The sequence below is a fragment of the Lutra lutra genome, chromosome 3 (assembly GCF_902655055.1).
Source record: "Lutra lutra chromosome 3, mLutLut1.2, whole genome shotgun sequence".
Lineage (NCBI taxonomy): Eukaryota > Metazoa > Chordata > Mammalia > Carnivora > Mustelidae > Lutra > Lutra lutra.
The window spans coordinates 146,471,797-146,493,284 of NC_062280.1; the positions used below are offsets into that span (position 1 = coordinate 146,471,797).

The 21,488-nt window shown below is 39.3% G+C and overlaps 1 protein-coding gene across 2 annotated transcripts in view; it reads left to right on the plus strand.

Annotated features, from left to right (window-relative positions):
• EPSTI1 (epithelial stromal interaction 1) overlaps nucleotides 1–21,488 on the plus strand; it is an 87,844-nt gene that overhangs the window by 24,199 nt on the left and 42,157 nt on the right. For both annotated transcript variants that reach the window (XM_047723533.1, XM_047723531.1), the window contains one exon: nucleotides 10,336–10,409. In XM_047723533.1, coding sequence (XP_047579489.1) covers nucleotides 10,336–10,409 — 74 coding nt within the window. The remainder of the gene's footprint in view (nucleotides 1–10,335; nucleotides 10,410–21,488) is intronic.

Below are 21,488 nucleotides of genomic sequence, written 5' to 3' on the forward strand. Positions count from 1 at the left end.
GAAAGGATGATGAGCTGCCATTTATGGAAGGCTTCTTGCTCGCCAGGTTCTCTTCTCCACACTGCCCATATACAAATTCATTTAATTCTCACAATAACTTTATGCGTATATGTTATTCCTATTACCTAAGTTTACAAATGAGGAAACTGGCAGAGAGGATGGATAACTTGCCCAAGGGCTCATGGCCAGTAAACAGAACAAGTAGGATTCAAATCTGGCAGACTGGCCTGACTGGCCTTAAGAGCTAGAGTTCTTAGTGACCACATGCTCTCACCTTCCAAGCAAGCGATCCAGGTAGGGGCTGTGTATTTGACCAGAAGACAAAGCAGTTAGTAACAACAGCAGTCAGTGCACTGCCATTTTTATATCTAAATTTGGAATTTTCTGGGGTAAGAATTCAATAGGTGAGCATACCTCTCTTCCTGTTAAAAGAAAAAGGTGTGCATTTGTATTTCAGTATTACTAATAGGATCTATGCTAAACCTCAGAGTGAAAGTGATGTTTTTAGTTCTGATACTCTTTCTGGGGTTTGGTGAAAAAATCTCTTAAAAATGCTTTTCTGCTGCAGAAGAACAAGAATGTCGTGTTGTTCTACCCTCACCTCTCTTCCTTTTCCCATTCCCTGCAAAGTCCTGAGCTATAGTAGGTTTTGAGTATGGGAGGCATGGACATTGGTTCATGATACTTCCCACTGAGAGTGGCATCTGCTGCAAGTTTAAGTCACGGAAACACCATTCCTATTCTTGCTGTCTGTCTGCCTGCCTGTCTGTCTGCCTATCTCTTTCTCTCTCCCTCCTTCCCTTTCTTTTTCTCTTTTAAAGACTGAGTGTTGGGGGCACATGGGTGGCTCAGCCATTAAGCATCTGCCTTTGGCTTGGGTCATGATCCCAGGGTCCTGGGGTCAAGTCCCATGTCGGGCTCCCTGCTCAGCAGGGCAAGGAATCTGCTTCTTTCTCTTCCTCTGCCTCCTGCTCCCCCTGCCCCCATGTTCACTCTCTCGCTCTCTCTCTGTCAAATAAATAGGTAAAATCTTTAAAAAAAAATTTAAAGACCGAGTGTTGGTCAAAATTTAAGCCTGGTTACCAAGCAATAGATGTTTTTACCAGTTGGAGTTAATGAAGCTAGAAGGTGATGGCTTATAAAACACATGCGAGTGTATGAGTCTTTTCTGGTGTCCACTTCGCTGATAAGCAGACACCTTTCTTATAAGGTATTCAGTTATCTTGTATGATCTTGGGCAGCTCCCTGCCATGCCCCTAAACTAAGCCCTGCCTCATCCCATTCTCTCATGGATGGGAGCATCTGTAGAGGGAGATGTGGGCGCTGGTGTGGAGATTAGACTGGACTTCTATTGGAGGAACTCTAATGTAATGCTGGAGGTGTAAGACAAAAGAGTATAAGAACTTCTGCTTACAAAATTTGATTTGGCAATCTGTTTCCAATTGATCAGCTACTATACCTTCCCTGAAAAGATTTTTATTACAATAATTTGTTTTTAACCTTTAATGTATTTTTTATTGGTCTTTCTACTTCCCTATTCCCCATCCTTTTTCATCCAATTCCCCCCTCTCGTTTCTTTTTATTCAAAGGAAGCCTCATACTTTGGTCTTGTGATTGCAGAAGGTGTCCTATTTTTACATAGTTTGTCTGCATTTTAGATGGAACTAAGAAAATCATCCAGTCATCACCAGGAATTGAATTAAGAGGCTTGCAGATCCTGAAGAATTATTATGTTGCAACTTCTTCTTCTAAGAGCCATGTATTAGTGGTCATTTAATACCATAATTGGCTGGCTTGTGGGTTATTAATAGCTCATTTCTTCCCAGGGTCAAATAATGTACACTATTCAGAAATGTTCGTGGCCAACATGGCTTTCTTTCACATTGAGTAAAAGCAACATTTTCCTCTTTCCAAGTTGTACCATAACACTAGATGTATTGCAATCATTAACTACAGAAATCTTAATTGGGTTGGCTTTTCTAATGTGATAACTGTAATGATTATTGGCATAATTTTATCCAAAAGTGAAAGATGGGGAGAGAACATGGATATGTTGGTCGTTCCTGTTCAAAATGTGTTCCTTAAACCAGCAGCATTGGCATCACTTGTCAAAAATGCAGAATTTTGAGACCCCACCTGAGACCTTTTGAACCAGAACCTGCATTTTAATAAGCTCCCCAGTTGATTCTTGTGCACAGAAAAGTTGAGGAGCATTAATATAAGCTTCCTAACAAGGTAAGGAGCAGCCTACCCTGGTCCTTCCACAGACTTGATTTCTCTGGTTAATTGCCCTGTGCTGCCACCAGGACCTAGTTCTTCCTGTTGAATATAAATCTGTGGCTTTTCCTACTGAATGTAAGCCTATCTAGTAGCTTGTGTCAGATAAAAGAAAAATGGACATTAGCCATCTAGAAATGGCATCCTTCACATTGCCAGTGTGGAAATGGCCAAGGGAAGCAATAATGGCAGTACTTATGGAGCACTGATTCCTTAAAGTGCACAGCAGACACACATGTGGACAGCAGCCTGCAAAGTACCACCCTCCTCCCCAGGTAAATGGCTACTGTCCAGGAACTCTGGGTCAAGTAGAAACCAAGCAGCCTACTGCCACCCAAGAGTCCCTAGCTTGGTCTGTGGTCTTAACCCCCCTTGTCCTTCAGTTTTCCCTCTCCCAGGGATAGTCACCACGGAACACGGGTCTTTAATTAGTCACAACCTGTATGTGAGTGAGGGGAGAGTAAACTGTATTCCCTCCTAGCATGTGTGAGTGGTCTTTGATTTTTAATAAGCACAAGGGTGTGAAAGGCAGCTGGCTCTTTAGCATCTGGTCACGTTGATGGGTTCAGGATGAGTCAGTCCTATAAGTCAAGGGGAAATTTGGAAAGGGTGCTTGGATACTCCACCAAACTTTTATTTCCTGTACTAGGATATGTTGACGTTATTTATGTGTGCTCCTGGACGTTATTTATGTGTGCTCCTGGACTTCAACTTCAAACCGACCATTGTGAGAGTATTTTCACCACAGAAATCAGTAAATGCTACAAGTCAACCTCCCCACCTCTAAGTTTATCAGCAAACTGCTGCTTCAATCCTAAGTGAAAGAGGGCCTCCCTCACCTTCCCCTACAACACACATTCTAAAGCCAAGCCTCTGAGGGCTAAGAGAGGCAAAGATTTCATGAAGTATCTGGCATATACTATGTCTGATCCTTATTGATTTAAATCTAGATTATAATCCATGTAGTAGGCAGAGTCATGACCCTTCCTGCCCCTCCACATTCTAATCCCTGGAACTGAGGAATATATTATGTTACCTGGCAAAGGCGGGGGATTACACTTGCAGGTGGAATTAAGGTTGCCAATCAACTTACCTTCAACTAGAGAACCCCTAGTTATCCAGGTGGCTCCATTGTAATCACAATGAAAGAGGGAGGCGGGAGATGGAGCACTGAAGAGATGGCAGCAGGAGAAAGATCCGGCCTGCCAGTGCTGGCTTTAAGATGGAGGAAGGGACCATGAGCCAAGGAATGTAGGTGGCCTCTAGAAGCTAGAAAAGGCAAAGAAAGCGTCTCCCCTGGAGTCTCCAGAAGAAAAGTCATTCTCCTGACACCTTGATTTTAACCCAGGGAAACTGTCTTGCACTTCTGACTTCCAGAGCTGTAAGATGACTAGAGTAAACTTATATCATTTGAAGCCACTAAGTTGTAGTTATTTGTTACAGCAACGATAGAAAACTAATACAACTCATGCGGTTTTATGATCGTGTATTAGCTTCTCTTTCTGGAAATCTATAAAACAGAGAAAATATCTCTAAAATATTAGAACATCAGAGTGAAAGAAAGTAGTTAAACAAAGGCAGCATACCAGCTACAAGCACTTTCTTTGCTGGCTGGATCTTGCAGGATAAGTACACAGGTTTCCACAAATCCTCACAACAAGCTTTTTATCTGAATTTTGTGTTGTGGGAGTAAACCTCCACCATGATTTCCCTCATAATCACATGGGTGGATTAGGTAATAATTCGATATCCCTCCCCAGGCTTTCATAATACCTACACACTTGAAACCTGAAAATCTTCCGATTCCATGTTAGAGACCCTCCCAACCTCTTGGATTCCTCTTATTCTGTTTTTGATCTACTTATGCTTGAAATAATATTATATAGTGGTATATAGTTTATAAATACTTTCATTTAATACTCAGAACCTTTTGACCTCAGAAAGGGCAGGAAACCAGCCAGGGATCTTTCCTTCTTTTTTGTAGTAAACTATAAAGTCATAAAGCTGATAGTTATTCGGAACACTGGAGGTCACGGTATTTTATGCAGACATTGAGAAGCACTGTTAAAGTCCTTTTTTTTTTTAACATTTTATTTATTTATTTGAGAGAGAATAGAGGGCAGAAATAGGGGGAGTGGCAGGTAGAGGGAGAAACAGGCTCCCTGCTGAGCAAGAAGCCCCACATGGGGCTCAATCTCAGAGCCTTGGAATCATGACCTGAGCTGAAGGCAGACGCTTAACCAACTGAGCCACACAGGCGGCCCTGTTAGTTAGTTTTAATGCAATGTAGTGAAGTAGGAACTAACCAGTAGAAAAGAATGTACGCATATGCAGAGATGCATACATATACATATTTTTTAAGGAATCACATTTGTTGCTTCTAGGAAGCAAGTAGCAGCCAGGGCTAACAGTTTAAGAAAGATTACAGGGTAAAACCACATTTATTGCATTATTTATTGCATTATTATTATTATTTATTGCAATATTGTTTTTATAAACTAGGAAAAATGTCCATCTCCTTATCTGTAGAAAGGGTGTAATAATAATAATGTAATGGAACAGAAAGCTTAAAGGATACAATATGTGCAAAGGCCTTCCTACAATGCCCAGCACGTAGTAATCACTGACTTGGGGTGTCCTAACCTAATTAATTATAGATGTAGAGAAGTGCTTTAACACTATCTCATTTGACTTTATTGTATCAAGCTGGTGCGTGGAAGGCAAAGAATTATTTTACACACGAATTAGTTCAATTATTTCATTTTTACTAAACGCTTCTGAACGAGATTGCTGGAGAAAGCAAACACACGTGCTTTTGTGGGTTTTCTTTTATCGCCCCAGCAGATTGTGGGCATCCCTCTCCGCTGGGTCTCTAACAATGCCCTCAGTGTAGTGCTTCACTCTGTAGGCCTGGCCCACCTCTAATTACGGAGATCTTCCTCCCCTCCCCTCTTACCCTCTTCTTTCATTTTTCAGCTCATGATCTCCTCTCTCACCTTCTGGGGAAAAAAGTCCGTCAGGCCATAAGGACCTTTATTTTTCTGTTTCTGTACTGTTCCTTTGCTCTTTCTACCCCCCACCCCATCTCAGGAGGAATACGAAAGTGCTTGTGTTCATTGCTACGATGGATTCTTCTACTTGTGTTTATTATCTCTTCTTCCCTTCCATCTCCTCAGCAACCTTCCTGCTCCATCCGTTAAGCTCCCTTTTTTCTTGTTACTTTCCTGCCCCCCAACCGTTCTGTCTCTTGGGATATAATCCTACTCAGTTCTCTTAAAAACAAAATGTCTCCCTCTGTTCTGGTTTGCTTTCAACTCCTCCCTGCCAAGTATCCTGGCTTAACTGCTCAAAAGCCTCTCTACCACATTTGGTTCCCAAATGCCAGTCTATGAACCAACTGGTAGCAGTCACCTGAACCAAAGAATCTCTTGTATTTAAAAATGTCCCTTAGGGGCGCCTGGGTGAAAGAAAGTAGTTAAACAAAGGCAGTGGGTTAAAGCCTCTGCCTTCTGCTCAGGTCATGATCCCAGGGTCCTGGGATCGAGCCCTGCATTGGGCTCTCTGCTCAGTGCAGAGCTTGCTTCTCTCTCTCTCTCTCTGCCTGCCTGCCTACTTGTGTTCTCTGTCTGTCAAATAAATAAATAAAATCTTTAAAAAAAAATGTCCCTTGGGTGATGCTGGGTGCAGCTGGCTTAGGGACCTGCCCAGCCTTTGAGTTCTCACCTCTATTTGTTCCTTGGTGGGCTGAGTTTGATTTCTGTCTCTAGTACTCCACAGGTACTGATTTAATTTAAAAAACCTAATGGGGGGGCACCTGGGTGGCTCAGTGGGTTAAGCCTCTGCCTTCGGCTCAGGTCATGATCTCAGGGTCCTGGGATCGAGCCCACATTGGGCCTCTGCTCAGCAGGGAGCCTGCTTCCTCCTCTCAATCTGCCTGCCTCTCTGCCTACTTGTGATCTCTGTCTGTCAAATAAATAAATAAAATCTTAAAAGAAAAAACCTTAATGGAGACTCTAATTTCTAACTTACTTAAACTCTTTTGTAATATTGTAGCTGTTAAGTACTCTGTCCTTCAAAGTCCACCCCTCTGGATTTCCAGATCCTCCCCCATCCCACATGTTTTTTACTATGGATGTTCTATCCCAGGCCTATCTGTTGTCTTCTCTTATCCCTGTACCTATCCAACCATAATCTTAGACTATCACCATAGTCTTAGGTGAAAGTCCTCACATTTCCACATTTAAGGGTTAGTTATTGCTTGTGCTGGTGATTTCTGAAATCTGTATCTCTAGCCTATATTCCTGAATCCCAGAACCATGCATTCTACTGTATGCTTGATACTTCTCTCTAGATGTACCACAAATAGATCCCAAATCCAGTAGGTTTAAAACTAAACTTCTGTTCATTCTGTTGCTCTTAATGGCCATCCTCCTGTCCTAGTCCTCCTTGCCTCCTCACTCATCCTTCATTGATATAGTCTATCTCCTATTATTTCTTTTTTCCTCTCTCCTATTATTTCTGTTCCCTGCATTTTTTTGAGAGTTTGCTGATCCTTCTCTGTCCCTGTTGCCTTAATCTGGGACTCATAATTTATGGCCTGGATTACTGCGAGAGCCACTCCATTGGTTTTTATATTTGTGGTCCTTCCTGCAGTTTATTCTCCACATTGCTTTTAGAGTGAGCTGCTTACTCTCCTGCTTAGAATAACATAATGGCTCATCATGGCCTTTAATGAAGTCCAATCTCCCTTTACTTGGCATATAAATTCCTCTGTAACCACCCCTTCCCATTTTCTCGGCCTTATCTGCCATCATGTCACTACGAACACCTTTCAATTTATTCATGAGCTTCTTAGGGTTCCCTAAACAGCTTTATTCTCTCATGTCTTTGTTTACTGAAAATATTGCAAGTTTTGGGAACGTCCCTTTCCTACCCAGGGCCCCTACTTGCCCACCACTGCCTTTGTGCAAATTAGAAGTGGATTTTTCATCCAGTCAGTTTTGTGGGTGCTCAGGTTGGTGTCTGATAGTACTTTCGTGGTTCACAGAAAAAGGCCCACACTGTGCTGAAGCACGCTGTGTGGGATTTAGGGCTTGGTGAGCTGAATGCCAGCCCTCTTTTAGCCTCCGCAACTCCTTTGCTGGCCCCCCCACCCCGAGTAGTGAGCAACCTGTGTAATGGAGTGGAGTAGCCCTGCTCCCATTAGCTCCTCTTCCTGGAAAACTTGCTAAGATTATTCTCTGTCTTGAATTTCTACCTCTCATTAGACCATGGTTCTTATCCTTCAGTTTGGTCACCAGCCACTTGGTGAATCTGAAGAAAGCTGTGGATGAACCCATTCTGTAAAAATGAGCATACTTTTTTTACGATTTTGTTTATTTATTTGACAGAGAGAGAGAGATCACAAGTAGGCAGAGTGAGAGGGGGAAGGAGGCTCCCTGCTGAGCAGAGAGGCCGATGTGGGGCTCTATCCCAGGACTCTGAGATCGTGACCTGAGCTAAAGGCAGAGGCTTAACCCACTGAGCCACCCAGGTACCCCAAAATGAGCCTACTTTTAACATAGAGTTCACTCATGAACCCAAGGTTAGAAACCACATTCTGAATATTAATCAACTTGGCTCCTGTGCCCAGGATGGGGTCTGCCACTTAGTGGACACTAAATTAATGTTTGTGGAAATGTTGAAAGCATTTCCCGACGACCTACTTCTGTACTTTTTCTCTGTTCATATTATTTGCAAACCTCTACCCTCCAACATATTTTATATACTGCCATCATTGCTTTCTTGTCTGTGTTCCCAACTAGCCTCTGAAATTTTCCAGAGGAGGCACTGCTCTGTCCATATCTGTATTCTCAGCATTTACCATAGTACCAAGCAGGCATTTGATAAATGTTTGAACAAATGAGATTTAGTAATATTAAATGATTTGCTTAAGGTTATTCAAGTGATGGTGGATCTGGAGCTGGTTACATAATTTTTACTTTTAGACCCCATGCTCTTAAATATTTTAATTAGAGCATACGTGCACATATGTACCGTGGGGACAGGCAGAGGGAGAGAAAGAATCTTCAGCAGGCTCCATGCCCAGCACGGAGCCCCATGTGGGGTTTAGTCTCATGACCCTGAGATCATGCCCTGAGCCGAAACCAAGAGTTGAACACTCAACCAACTGAGCCACTCAGGTGCCCCTAGATATTTTACATTTTGCATGTGTGTGTGTGTGTGTGTGTGTGTGGTTGGATGACTCCTTAATTCTCTATTAAATGGAAAGAAACAGTATGACTAAATGTAAATATTCAGATTAGTATAATAAATAGCTCCTACATTGATAGTATTGAATATAATTTTTTAACTATGCTGGTATTTTGCAAAATACTTCTCCATGAACTTCTAAGGGATAAACAAAGCTTTCTGGACAGAATTTAGCTACTGAGTTGAATTCAATGATAATCTATTAGTGAAGAGATCAAAACTGGGTTTCCAAATTTGGACCTTGCTAAAGGAACCCAGCCCTGGTCTCCAGATGCTTGTGTGGTTTTCTCACCATTTTCAAAGTAGCATTCCTAATAGTGGTTTAAGGAATCCCTCCTGTTTGCTTGCTGCATTTTATTGCCCCCCGCTTTTTTCCAGAGATGTAGGGGCTCATAACAATTGATCATTTTGGCCTCATGAATCAGGAATTTTTTTTCTAGGTTGAGAGCCAGTTGATTTGGTTTTACAATTCTCTGTTAGTTTGCTTCCTAGAACTTGTTTCATTTAAAATCCAATTGCTTTGTATTATAATTGATTCCTTTTGTAGTAAATTTCCTTTGTGTTTTTTTTTTTTTTTCTGAAACTGAAACCTCCATTTTACTTTTCAAAATGGGACTAGTAAGAGGTTCTGTGTGAATGGAGACTTTTAAATGAACAACATGAACAGTGTTTCCCTTTCTTTAAAAGATGGAGCCAAACTTACGTCAGGGTTTAGAAGTGATGATTTCCATTATTCCCTTTTCACAGTCTTCCTGCTAGGCAAATCCAACTCTTGTTATTAAAGCGAACCCAGCCGCTTGCTGTCTCCCTCGGATTCATTTAAAACTCCGTCTCCCCTGTGTGGTAGAACCTGTTTCAGCTCCACATTAAACTTGCTTTCTAGGAACTTCACTTGTTTTCCATAGGCAAGTTTTTTTTTTTTTTTTTAAATGACAGTTATGTCACAGTGAACGAAAAGCTCCAGGGTTATTTACGTTAGATTAAAATATGCCAGATCCTTGGTGACAGTAATATCAAATACGAAGCCCTTTGTTTCTAGATTCACTAAACAACGAATTAAAAAAAAAAACTCTTGGGGCGCCTGGGTGGCTCAGTGGGTTAAGCCGCTGCCTTCGGCTCAGGTCATGATCTCAGGGTCCTGGAATCGAGTCCCGCATCGGGCTCTCTGCTCAGCAGGGTGCCTGCTTCCCTCTCTCTCTCTCTCTCTCTGCCTGCCTCTCCGTCTGCTTGTGATCTCTCTCTGTCAAATAAATAAATAAAATCTTAAAAAAAAAAAAAACCTCTTTCCATTCCATTTTTTATGACATTTGCTGTTCAGTCTCTCAATAGGTTTAAATATCTGATTCTAAGTCAGGAGGGAGTTGAGTTGGCTTATTGAAAATATTTTTCTGAATGCTTTAGGGGAATGTGTTTTTTATGAACTACTTAGCCATTTCTTATGATTTCTTATAATTTTCATTTAACATACTTGCTGTGGAAATTTCATGTTTCCCTTAAACCATCTTGAAAACACTTCTTAAAATATAAACATTGCCATCATTTGAGCTACAGAATAAAAATGTGAATAATGATCTGTGATTATCCAGTCAAGTTGGGAGAGGGAGCCATGGCAGGAATCTGGGGCTCCTGGCTTCCAGTAAACAGTGCCCATGGGTTGAGAGGTCACATCTTGGAAGCCCTGGTAGGTACCATCTTGGACTGCTGGAGCCACTTGAACCTTAGGACTTTGGACCTTGGGTAACTTTAACACCATGATTCTGCTTAAAGCTTCCCTAATAGGCGGCATTTTGATATTTGCAATTTCAGAGCAATAAACTAGAGGAGAAAAAAAGGCTTCAAGAAAACCTCAGAAGAGAAACATTTAGAGAGCACCGGCAATAGTAAGTTTGTGTCTTTCAGAACTTTGTACCTTTATAGGCATAATGCTTATTCTGCTTTTAAATTCTAGCTGATTTTTAGGACCTCTGATATTGGATTATTGGCTATTATATTAATTATGTAATTAAACTCTGTCATTATGTAAGTGAGGTTCTGAGGTTCACAGAGTATTCTTTAGTAGTCAGTCGATTTGAAATACTACTGCTAAATTTGAGAAATTCCCCACTGTAAATAACTAGGATGGCTTATTCTTTGGTGATCCAAGGTACTTCTGATAATGCTGACTTTCAAAACACTCATATAAGGAAGATGATACTTGAGAAGAAGTACTCAAGCAGAATTGAAACTAACCAGGGGTTTATCTAATGTACTGAGGACTAGTCACACTTGTATTTTTATAGACAAAAATTGAGGAATAATTTAGCAATTATTGGCAAAATTCCCAATCGGTGGTCATCCACCAAGGTACTTTTTCTAGTAAGACTTGTGAATATCAACAGCTACTATGTATAGGGCAAAATGTGCTATATGATGTAGGTAATCTAAAGATAAGCTCCTGTCCTAACTCTAAGTAGCTAGATGACCTGTAAGCTGCTTAAAAGAACAGAAAAAGCCAAAACCCATATTTTTTATTATAACTTAAGACTATATACATACACCCCCTAGAAATTAACATAGGTTAATTCCAAATGTGGTAGCATTAAAACCAAGCATATCTGGATTCAAAGTCCTAGCTCCATTCCCCAGCTGTGACCCTGGACAGTGTATGGAACCTCATTTTTTTTTTTTTTTTTTTAAAATAGGGATGACAGTATCTCTCCCATAGGCCATTTATAAGGATTAAATAAAATATTTTACATAAATGGCATACAAGTGCCTGAATTTTATGGAGACAGAAATGAAACTTTGTGCAGAGATCCTTGTTGAGTGGATCAGACAATTTCTATTTTGTAGTGACTGTTATGTAGAGACCATTCTGGTCCCACCCAGAACTGGCAGTTGGCCTCCACTTTCAGATGGATTATCTGACTGTCTCCTGTTCTCTCTTCCCATTGTTGTACCTCATTTTCAGAATTTAAGATCATTCTAATGTTGGGGTGAGCATATATGACAACCTAAAGTATGTTGCATCCTCTGGTTTTCCACTGTAATTATTCTGTCTCTATCCTAAGCAGCTCTTTCTTGCTTTAAATCTCCAAGGGAGGAGTGGGAAGAAGTTTCTCAATGCTTTACTTTGTGTCTTAGCACAAAGGTACTTGGGCCTCTGCTACGCAGGCCAGAAAATGGGAGACGGAATGGGTTGGGTAGAAATGCCAATGAGTGACATTATCTTTTTTTTTTTTTTTACATTATCTTTTTTAAGTTAAAATAGGCATTGCCCTCATTTGAGTCATAGAATCCATAGCTTGTTTTTCCCCACTGTTCTTCTAAAACTTGTATGGGGGTGAGGGAGCTGGTGGGAATCTACCCACCAGGAGAAATTGTCTTGGAGAGAGATGGCAGGAGGGAGGTAGTAGATCAAGGCTGTTAATATATTATTACCTTTCCATTCATTGGTAGAGGGTGAATGAGAGTATTTCTAGGCCAACCAGAGGAGTTGAAAGAGATAAGGGGATGCCATGAGGGTAGCTGTAGACTAGAGAGACAATAAAGACAAATGTATTTATCCTACATCATCCAAGTTTCACTGGAGAAGGGAAGAGCTGCTTACCAATGAGGGGGTTGTAGTACAGGACCAGGAATTTAAACAAGCCCATTCTCTGGAGAGTTTTAAACATGGTAAGTTGAAGGATGAGAGATTGTTATACTCTAAAGGAAATGGGATGTTATGTCGCCCAATCACCTTTCTTTCATAGTCTCCAGCTTCTTGAGTTGTGTTTTACTAAATACTAGAGATCAATCACTCTTTTTTTCTGAAGGGAAAAAAAAGAGTTTTACCCTCAACCACCTCTTATACCATCAGTGGAGCTGAATTCAATTACACGCACATTTCACTCATGCTCTTTCTTTTGCTTATCATGAAGTCCCAGTTAACCAGGAAAAAGGAGTTAACTAAAAGTGAGAAGTATCTCAAATTGATTTTTAAAGCCTACTGAGAAACATAAAAAAAAAAATAATTTGTGAAATGTTTAAGAGTATTTTGTATTGAACTATTTTTGAAATTAAAAGACTAATAGCTCATGATATGAATAATCATTACATAGCTAGGAATATGAAAGGGACTTCTTGGAAAACATGGTTACTCTCTGTATCACAAGCCTCTATCATACCTTCTTATAATCGGTTTAATGGTTCAAAAATTGTCTAGGGGAGCTGTTTGAATTCTAATAACACAAAGATTTCACCAGACCAACCAGGCTATTCCCCATTCCCCAATGCCCCCTTCCCCCACCAAAAGAATTAGATTTTCCTGAAGCTGTCAAACCAAGCAACACAAAATAGAAACACAAGTAAGAAATTCTTTCAAACTAGTCAATATCTCATGTCCTTGCTAGTTTCAGCATGCTGTGATATGTGGTCCAAATAGCAGACCAGGAACAGTGGGTGTTGTTGTTGTTTTTTTTTTGTACAGAAGTGCATCCATGGACTTGAGCAGACTGTAAATCCAGGCTGCTGGAGAAAAAGCTCATGATAGCATCCTGGGGCACCACCATGAGAATCTTAATGTGCTCTTTCTTAACACCTTATTCCTGACTTCATTCATTTGCTTCTGATTATTTTTAGTGTTGTCAATTATTTAGCTAACAGGCAGAAAACTACGCTTTTATTGACATCCAAAGGGACTCTCCTGAGTGTAATAATGAAGGCAGTTTATTGAATGCCTGTGAGGTTGCTTTCTAATTGTACGCATTAATCTGCGCATGCAAGCTGGCTGGAAATACACAAGCAGATTGCATGTGCAGATGGAGCACACAGGACGGCTTTTATGAGAAGACCTCTGGAATCTACTTCTGGAGTACTGTCTTTTCCTTAAAAATCGAATGACTGTGACTATTTCAATTGGCAGCTGAGAGCAGACCAGATTAATGGTGCATTAAGTCTGCTACACTGGCTGGGGACAGATTCATTTCACAATTTAGAATTAGTTCTAGGATTCTTGAGCATGAAAGCAGAGGGTAGAAATAGGCGTCTAACCCTGGTGTAGTTTTCACCATTATTTTTATTCTCTCTAATTACGTACTTATAAAAAGTCAAATGTGGCACTTTTCAGGATGGCCTTTTCTATTAATCAATATTACTGGTGGATTTGAGCATTTGAAGTAATAGTTAATAAGCCTTTGGCTGTGCTTTAAAAAAAATATCAAAGGGAGGATGTTGGGATTTAAGTGATTTAAAACACTTGAGTAAAATCTCAGCATTTAGAATTTTGAATGGTAGCTTATTTTGAGGGTGGTAGTCATCTTTCTAATAATGTCTTTTGGATAGATGTAGAGATAGGTTTGAATTATGAGCCTATTTAATCAGTGATGGGGGCTCACGTAGGATGGGAGTAAATGAATATGTTTCTTCCCACCAAGATCTAAATTTTGCCTACAGTAGATGAAAATAAAAAAAACCCAACAACAACAAAAAACTGAGGAAGTATGTTAGCTTCCTCTGATTTTCATCATATATGAATGCCATCCTCTTCCAGGTCCAACGGTGGGTTTAGTACCACAGTTAAACTTACTATAGGGTCTGTGGGCTTTCATGACCTCTCTGGGCTGTACTCTATTCCTAGATACTATTTCTAATATTTGTAGGGGAGAAGGGACTCAGTTCTTAAAACCCCAGTTGTAAAAGCTCTTGGAACCAAGTTCATTCCAAAACAGGACGTTCCTGTTCCTAAAGTGTCAAGCACCACCCTGAGCTTAGCCTGTCTGTTGTAATGTTGGGAAGTTTACTTCATTTCCACCACTAAAACCATGCATCTCTTTTATTTCCATTTGAATAATAGTATGATTGACTCCTAGGAGGCACATCTTCGTCTATTTTAGTTTCCTAGAGTGGAGGATCCAGGCAGGTCTGCTGAATATGCACACTTAGGCCCTAAGTTTGCCTTCTAATATGCTCACAAAACTTCTAATGCCCTTCATGGGAGCTTCCAAAAGACACTTAAGGGCTAAATCGATCCCTTATCCATATGGTAGGCTTAAATCCAACTTCACATTTTATAATCCAAGTAAGGTGAATCCAAAGTCATCCTATTCATAACTTTCTATCTTATGCTAATGAAGTGAAACTTATAGATACAAAAAGCCCCTATCTATTTTGTTCAGAATAAGACTGAATATTTTATGGAAAATCTGATCTGAGAGAATCCCCGCCTAGTGAATGTTAAATCGTGCTGATGGTTAATACCGTGTCAAAATCTCTACCCACTATTGATTCTTCCTATAGATGTCCTGGTGCACGTTAATTCATTTTCATTCCCGCTGCTACCACCTTCATATAGGTATTTATCACATGCCACCTGCATTATGGCTTCTGTCTCCTTGTGGTCCCCTGGACTACTGGAATGGTTTCATTACTGTCTTTGCCCACTGTCTTTTTCTTTTGGTTGCCTTACATGTTTTATCAGATTTTGTTTCCTAAAACACAACTTTAATCATGTCTCTACCCTATTCTAAAAGCCTCAATTATTTCCCCTTTCTTATTAGATGAATTCCAAACTGCCTGGCCACACTGTGGGAAAAACTTTGGGTCCCATTGATAAGAAGATACAAGACCATGCTAGGATTTGGGTCTGTATCAGGTGACAGGATGAGGCTTTGAGGAAATAGGGCTCTGTTCTGGGTTCAATGTTATCAGGAGGCAGGTATCTTAATCTTATCTAAAAGGAGCAAGATGTGAGCAATTAATTGTAATGGTAAGTAATTAATAAAGAAGTGGCAGTCACACAAATTTGCTAGGAATTGGGGGTATCTGGTCACCCTGGTTTAGAGTAGGTTCTTGTGTCTGCTCAGACATGTTAAGAAGTGCTCTTCTTTTGGTCAGGATCCATCACAGTTGCAGAGTGACCTTTCTAGATGTTGATGCTAGTGAAGCTACTTCCAAAAGGAGAATACCAAGGCCTAACTCTGAGTGCCAGGCCAGCTCCTGGATGTCAGGAACAGCTTCTAGCCTTCTCAATATGTAATTAATGCTTGGTAAAAGATGAAAGTTGACTACTGTCTTATTTATAAACTAGTTTCACTAAATCATCTTGTCATTGAAAGCTAGTACTCTCAAAGGTTTTCTTCTTGTGAGGGCAGATTTGGGGTGAGTCTACTTGGGCTCAAACTATAACCCATCTACTCACTAGCTTGAGCATTATTTAACTCCTTCAGCCTCTGTTTCCTCAGGAAGAGCATGGGGTGGGACTAGTAAAAGTTGCTAATTCAAAAGAAGATTAATCAATATAACCATATAAGACATCTAGTATTGTGCTTGGAGGGAGAAACTAGACAAAGTCTAATGGAACTGAAATAAAGACAGCACAGGAAGAAGTAAGAGAGGGACCAGCTGATTCTGGTCTTTGTTCCCCAGAATAGAGCCTAAGAACTTCTTTTTGACATAGGAGATTTACTAAGGCTGTGGGGTCCAGGAAGTGCTTCTGGAAATTATACTGTACCTGGGGGTATATGTGCCCCGCCTCCATCTTGGAGACAAGCTACCTGCAGAGCCAACTTTATCACTTTCCTGTCAGTTCTAAGATCCTTCCTGAAAAAAAATTACCACAAAACCAACTCCTGTCAAACAAATAATGAATCCAAGAAAAAGGAAGAGAGAAGATATCAGAATAATTGTGAACAAAGAAGATAGTGACACTTATAGTCAAGAATATGATGGATTGTTATCTTTTTAAATTAAGAATCAGCGTGATCAAATTAATATCAAGAGCATTTTAGTGCTAGAAAAGGCACAAGGAAGAGAGGGAAACAGGAAGTAATGTATTTTTTTCTTTGCATGAGGAAAGGCTTATGAATTCTACATACTGATGGAAGACTAAGTAATACGTGTTTTATGTGTTTAATTAGATGTACAAATAGGATAGGATATAGGATATATAACTGGATTATGGGATATATAACAGGATATATAGGCTATATAACATAAAAACATTAGGAGAAAAAAATACAACAATGAAATACAATGAAAATTTGATCATTACGACAGAAGGCAGAAAAGACAGCAGAAGTTTTATAAATATGTCAGCAATCACAGAAAAGGCATATAGGCCAAATCTCCTTATTAAAAGAAATGCTCTTGGATTGCATAAAAAGATGAAACTCTGGCTATATGCTACCACAAGAGATGCTGCAAAACAAGAGTTGAAAATAAAGGAATAGAAGATTTGAATAACAGTGGCTCAGTATGATTATATAGACAGTTATAAAGTGATGTACATAGTTTATGAAAATATATATTCTTGGGGTGCCTTGGTGGCTCAGTTAGTTGTCTGACTCTTGATTTCAGCTCAGGTATTGATCTCAGAGTCATGAGTTCAAGCCCCATGTTGGGCTCCACACTGGAGCCTACTTGAAACAAAACAAAACAAAACAAAACAAAACATATTCTTTAGAAATACTGACATTTGTAACTACAATTGGCTATGACTAAGGTTTCAAAGTTTCTCAGGCCCCCCAAATACTCCCAAATCCTAGAAAGCACCATTCCTAAGAAAAATCTAATGAAGTTAGAAATTAAGCAACAAGAAGCTTTAACTTTTTTTCTTATCATTTATCTAAATGACCTACAAATTGAAACCCAAACTGAAATTATAAATTACTTAGGGATAAAGGAATACACATTCTAAAGTATCCTGTGTTAAAATCTATAGAATATGGCAACAAAATTATTTAGAAAATGTAGTTTTAAAAGCACTTAGTAAAAATCGAAGTAAAAAAATCCAAAGCATTTTATTAAGATAGTATTATAACCATAAAATAAATAAATACAAAGTGATAGAAGAGATGGAAGGATAATATGGAAAAAGATTTTTAATAAGGTAGAAGAGGAATTTATCATCTGGGTTGGGTTAATTTATTAAATTAACTCAAACACTAGGGTTTTTAAAATTTCATACAAATTTTGAACTTGTCTGATTTTAAAAGAAAAAAAAGAACTACAAGGAAAAGAAAGGAAGTATAACCAAAATTCTGGAAGAGCAAAATACTATGTCCTACTTCTAATTGTTAAATGAGGAAATCTGGGTGAAAAAAAGTCTTTCCTGGGCAAATATGTACAACTAGGCTTAAAGCCTGAATAGAATAAAAACTATAAATGGAAGAGGAAAGGTAGTTTGACTTTCACCTACAAAAGACCCTAGACCCAGTTGGGTTTTTTCCAGTGAGTTCTACTAAACCTTCAAAGAAGTTGTTAGATTTCGTTTGAAATTCTAGGAAGAAAGCCAGCTTCCCCTAGTGAAGTCTGGAACAGGATGATGAGAGTCCTTGTTTATTACTGACCTGCAAGTAGAGACCTTTTCTATTTCTAACAAAGAAATAAAGAGCCTAAATGTTGGCTCTTTAGAAAGGGGTGTCTCTGATTGTCTAAAACATCCCAGACGGATCAACTAAAAAATTACTAGAACTGGTACAAATAGTTCAACTAACACGAATGGCTCTAAAGCCAATAGGCAAGTATTTGTCTTTTTTTTTTTTTAAGATTTTATTTATTTATTTGACAGACAAAGATCACAAGTAGGCAGAGAGGCAGGCAGAGAGAGACAGAGAGAGGGAAGCAGGCTGAGGAGAGAGCCCAATGTGGGGCTCGATCCCAGGACCCTGAGATCACGACCTGAGCTGAAGGCAGCAGCTTAACCCACTGAGCCACCCAGGTGCCCCAGTATTTGTCTTCTTATACACCATCAAAAGCTCATTATAAAATATAATTGAAAGAAAAGCCCCACTTAAAATAATCATCTACACTGTAAAACAGGTAGTTATAAGTCTAATAAATAGACCCTATATAAATGAAATACCTAAAGGAAGATGAAAATAAATATAGACCATTTACGATAAAAGGAAAAAAATCAATATTATAAAGATAATATTTCTCCTGAACAGGGCTTTTATGGAATTTGATAGACCAAGTTTAAAGAGAAAATACTGGGCGCCTGGGTGGCTCAGTGGGTTAAGCCGCTGCCTTCAGCTCAGGTCATGATCTCAGGGTCCTGGGATCGAGGCCCACATCGGGCTCTCTGCTCAGCAGGGAGCCTGCTTCCCTCTCTCTCTCTCTCTCTCTGCCTGCCTCTCTGTCTACTTGTGATCTCTCTCTGTCAAATAAATAAATAAAATCTTTAAAAAAAAATAAAGAGAAAATACTAAAAAAGTAGATAAACTTAAAAATGAAAAATTGAAGGGACTTGGGAGGCTTATTGTACCAGGTATCATATATGTAATAAAAAAGTATGGTAGTAATAGTGTTATTGGCATTGTAATAAATAAATCTATTCAATGAAAGAATTTACAAGTAGGCCCATGAATATGTGGGCATTTATTATTTAGGACTTCAGCGATTGATAAAAGTATTCTTTCAAATCAGTGTCAAAAAGACAATTTTTGACAAATTGTATTGAACCAACAAAATTAGAATGTAATGAAGAATGTTTTTAGAAATTTTAAGTCAAGCACATAACTCAGAAGCTATAAGGAAAAGTACAGATTTAACTACAGAAAGTATTTATGGTAGGAGACATAGTGAAGAACATTACAAGTGAGTCTAGGAGAAAATATTTGCCTCAAGAGTAATGGACAAAGGATTAATTTCACAAAGAACTCTACAAAGTAATAAGAAAAGGACAACTCTAGAAAAATTGGCAAAGCTCTATACCAGGTTACTAGGTTTTAGGTATGTATTATGAAAAAAACAAATAAAGCCTCATGATCAAATGTGGAAATTCAGATGATAAACAAGCTGGCCAAGAAATATACAGGATAACAGACTAAAATTCCTATGACAGAACACAGTGGTGAAGTGATCAAGAATACTGGGACTGGGAGGGGAGAGTCTCCTTAGCATGATCAGGAAGGCCTGAATCTCTGAGAAAATGACATTTGAATTGAAGATGGAAGCATGAGAAAGAATGAGCTCTGCTGAAAGCCAGGGAAGAAGGCCCAAGGCTGAGGGAAAAGCACACAGTGTATACCATAACCTGAAAGGAAGCAGGTATATTGGGGTTGAAATAGGGAACAACAGATCCTGAAGTTGCCAAGATGGCAGGAGCCAGACAGATCATGCACATCATGGCATACAGTCTGGGTTTTATTTAAGCTATTGGGGTCAAACCTTCAGAAGCTTTTTTATTCTTTTTAAGAGGTGATTATCATTTGCTGTGTCCAGAATAGATGTGAGGAGGCAAGAATAGAGATGGAGAAGCTAGAGACAACATTACTGCTGGAGTCTAGGCAGGAGCTGGTGTGGGCTCAGTTTAGAGTGACGTCAGTGTTTGTGAATTTCAAGTGAAGCCAATCTGTCCCACCGCTCTTCCATCCTCCTCCATGCCTACCATCCCCAAACACCTGATATGTTATTTTTCCTCAAGTTTGATTCACTTGCTCTGGTACACATGCAGAGAAAGCAGATGGTTGACTTTATTTGAGAAAGAGGAGGGAGAGAATTAAAGGCATTTGTAAAGGAAAGGGTCCTGGGATCCAGCCCCGTCGGGCTCTCTGCTCAGCAGGGAGCCTGCCTCCTCCTCTCTCTCTCTGCCTGCCTCTCTGCCTATTTGTGATCTCTATCTGTCAAATAAATAAATGAAATCTTTAAAAAGAAATAATTTTCAGTGTAGAGAAAGTTACAAAAATAATATGGCGTTTTGAGTAAGATCTTCTTCTAGCTTCCCCTAATGTTAATATCTTATAAAACCATAGTACAATGATCAAACTAGGAAATTAACATTGATATAGCACTACAAACTCCAGGCTTTATCAGAATTTCACCAATTTCTCTCCAGTGTTCTTTTTCTATTTTAGGATCTGATTCAGGATCACATAATATAATTATCGGTCATGACTATTTAGTTTCCTCCAATCTGTGACAGTGCCTCATTTTTGCCTTACGTTTCAAGACCTTGACACTTTCAGTCAGTATTGGTTAGATACTTTGTAGAATGTACCTCAAATTTGGGCTTATCTAATTTTTTTAATGATCAGATTGAGGTTTTAATTTTCAGAAAACTAAGAAGTGATGCCGTGTCCTCAGAGCATCATACCAGAGGGTATGTGCTGTTGATGTCCTCATTATTGGTGATATTAACTCTCATTACTTGGTTGTGGTAATCTCCACTGTAAAGTTATTTTTTCCCTTTGTAACTGGGGGAGATACTTTAGGACTATTCTAATATCCTGTTATCCTCAAATTTTTCCCCACTGATTTAGCTCTGAGTGCTTATATGAATGCTTTTTGTTCACACCCACTTACATGAAACTGACTTAGGCAAAACAGTATCTGTTTAGTTTATCTGATAACCCATATTACTAAGCACAAAGCAGGGACTAAAGAAATATCTGTTGCCTGCACAAATGCAGGCAATGTGAATGTAACAATGATTACTTGCTCACCTAAACCTCATGGTGGGGAAGTTCAGGTTTGTGAAGCTATTGTGAAAGATAGGAAGAATGTATTATTAGATAGTACTCCTATAGAATGGCTTCTAAGACACACTGAGGTTTTTTTGTTTTCAAATGAGTGTTATAGCATGATTTAATTTTAAGTCAGAGTCACATGGACCTAACAGAATTATGCATATTAAATATCCATCTGTATGGCTATAGTAGTTCTCAAGATCACCAGGGGTGCTTTTGAGAAACACACTCAGATCCTGCTCCAGGCATGCTGAATTAGAAAGTCCAAGTCTTGCATCCAGTAAATTCCAAGAAGCACCACAGGTGATTCTCACGATGCTAGTCTCACACAGGTCTTCCTATTGGCATTTTGGAAATTATTGTTCTGAGGAACCTAGAATGGCACGTGTAAAGCTTCTCCCCAATAAGCACCACAATGGTATGTATGCTTTTTCTCTTTTTGAGAAACATTTCAAAATCACAGAGAATAAGTATTAACCACTAAAGTCATACCTAAGATTTTGCTTACATGTGGTTCATTTTTTTAAAAAG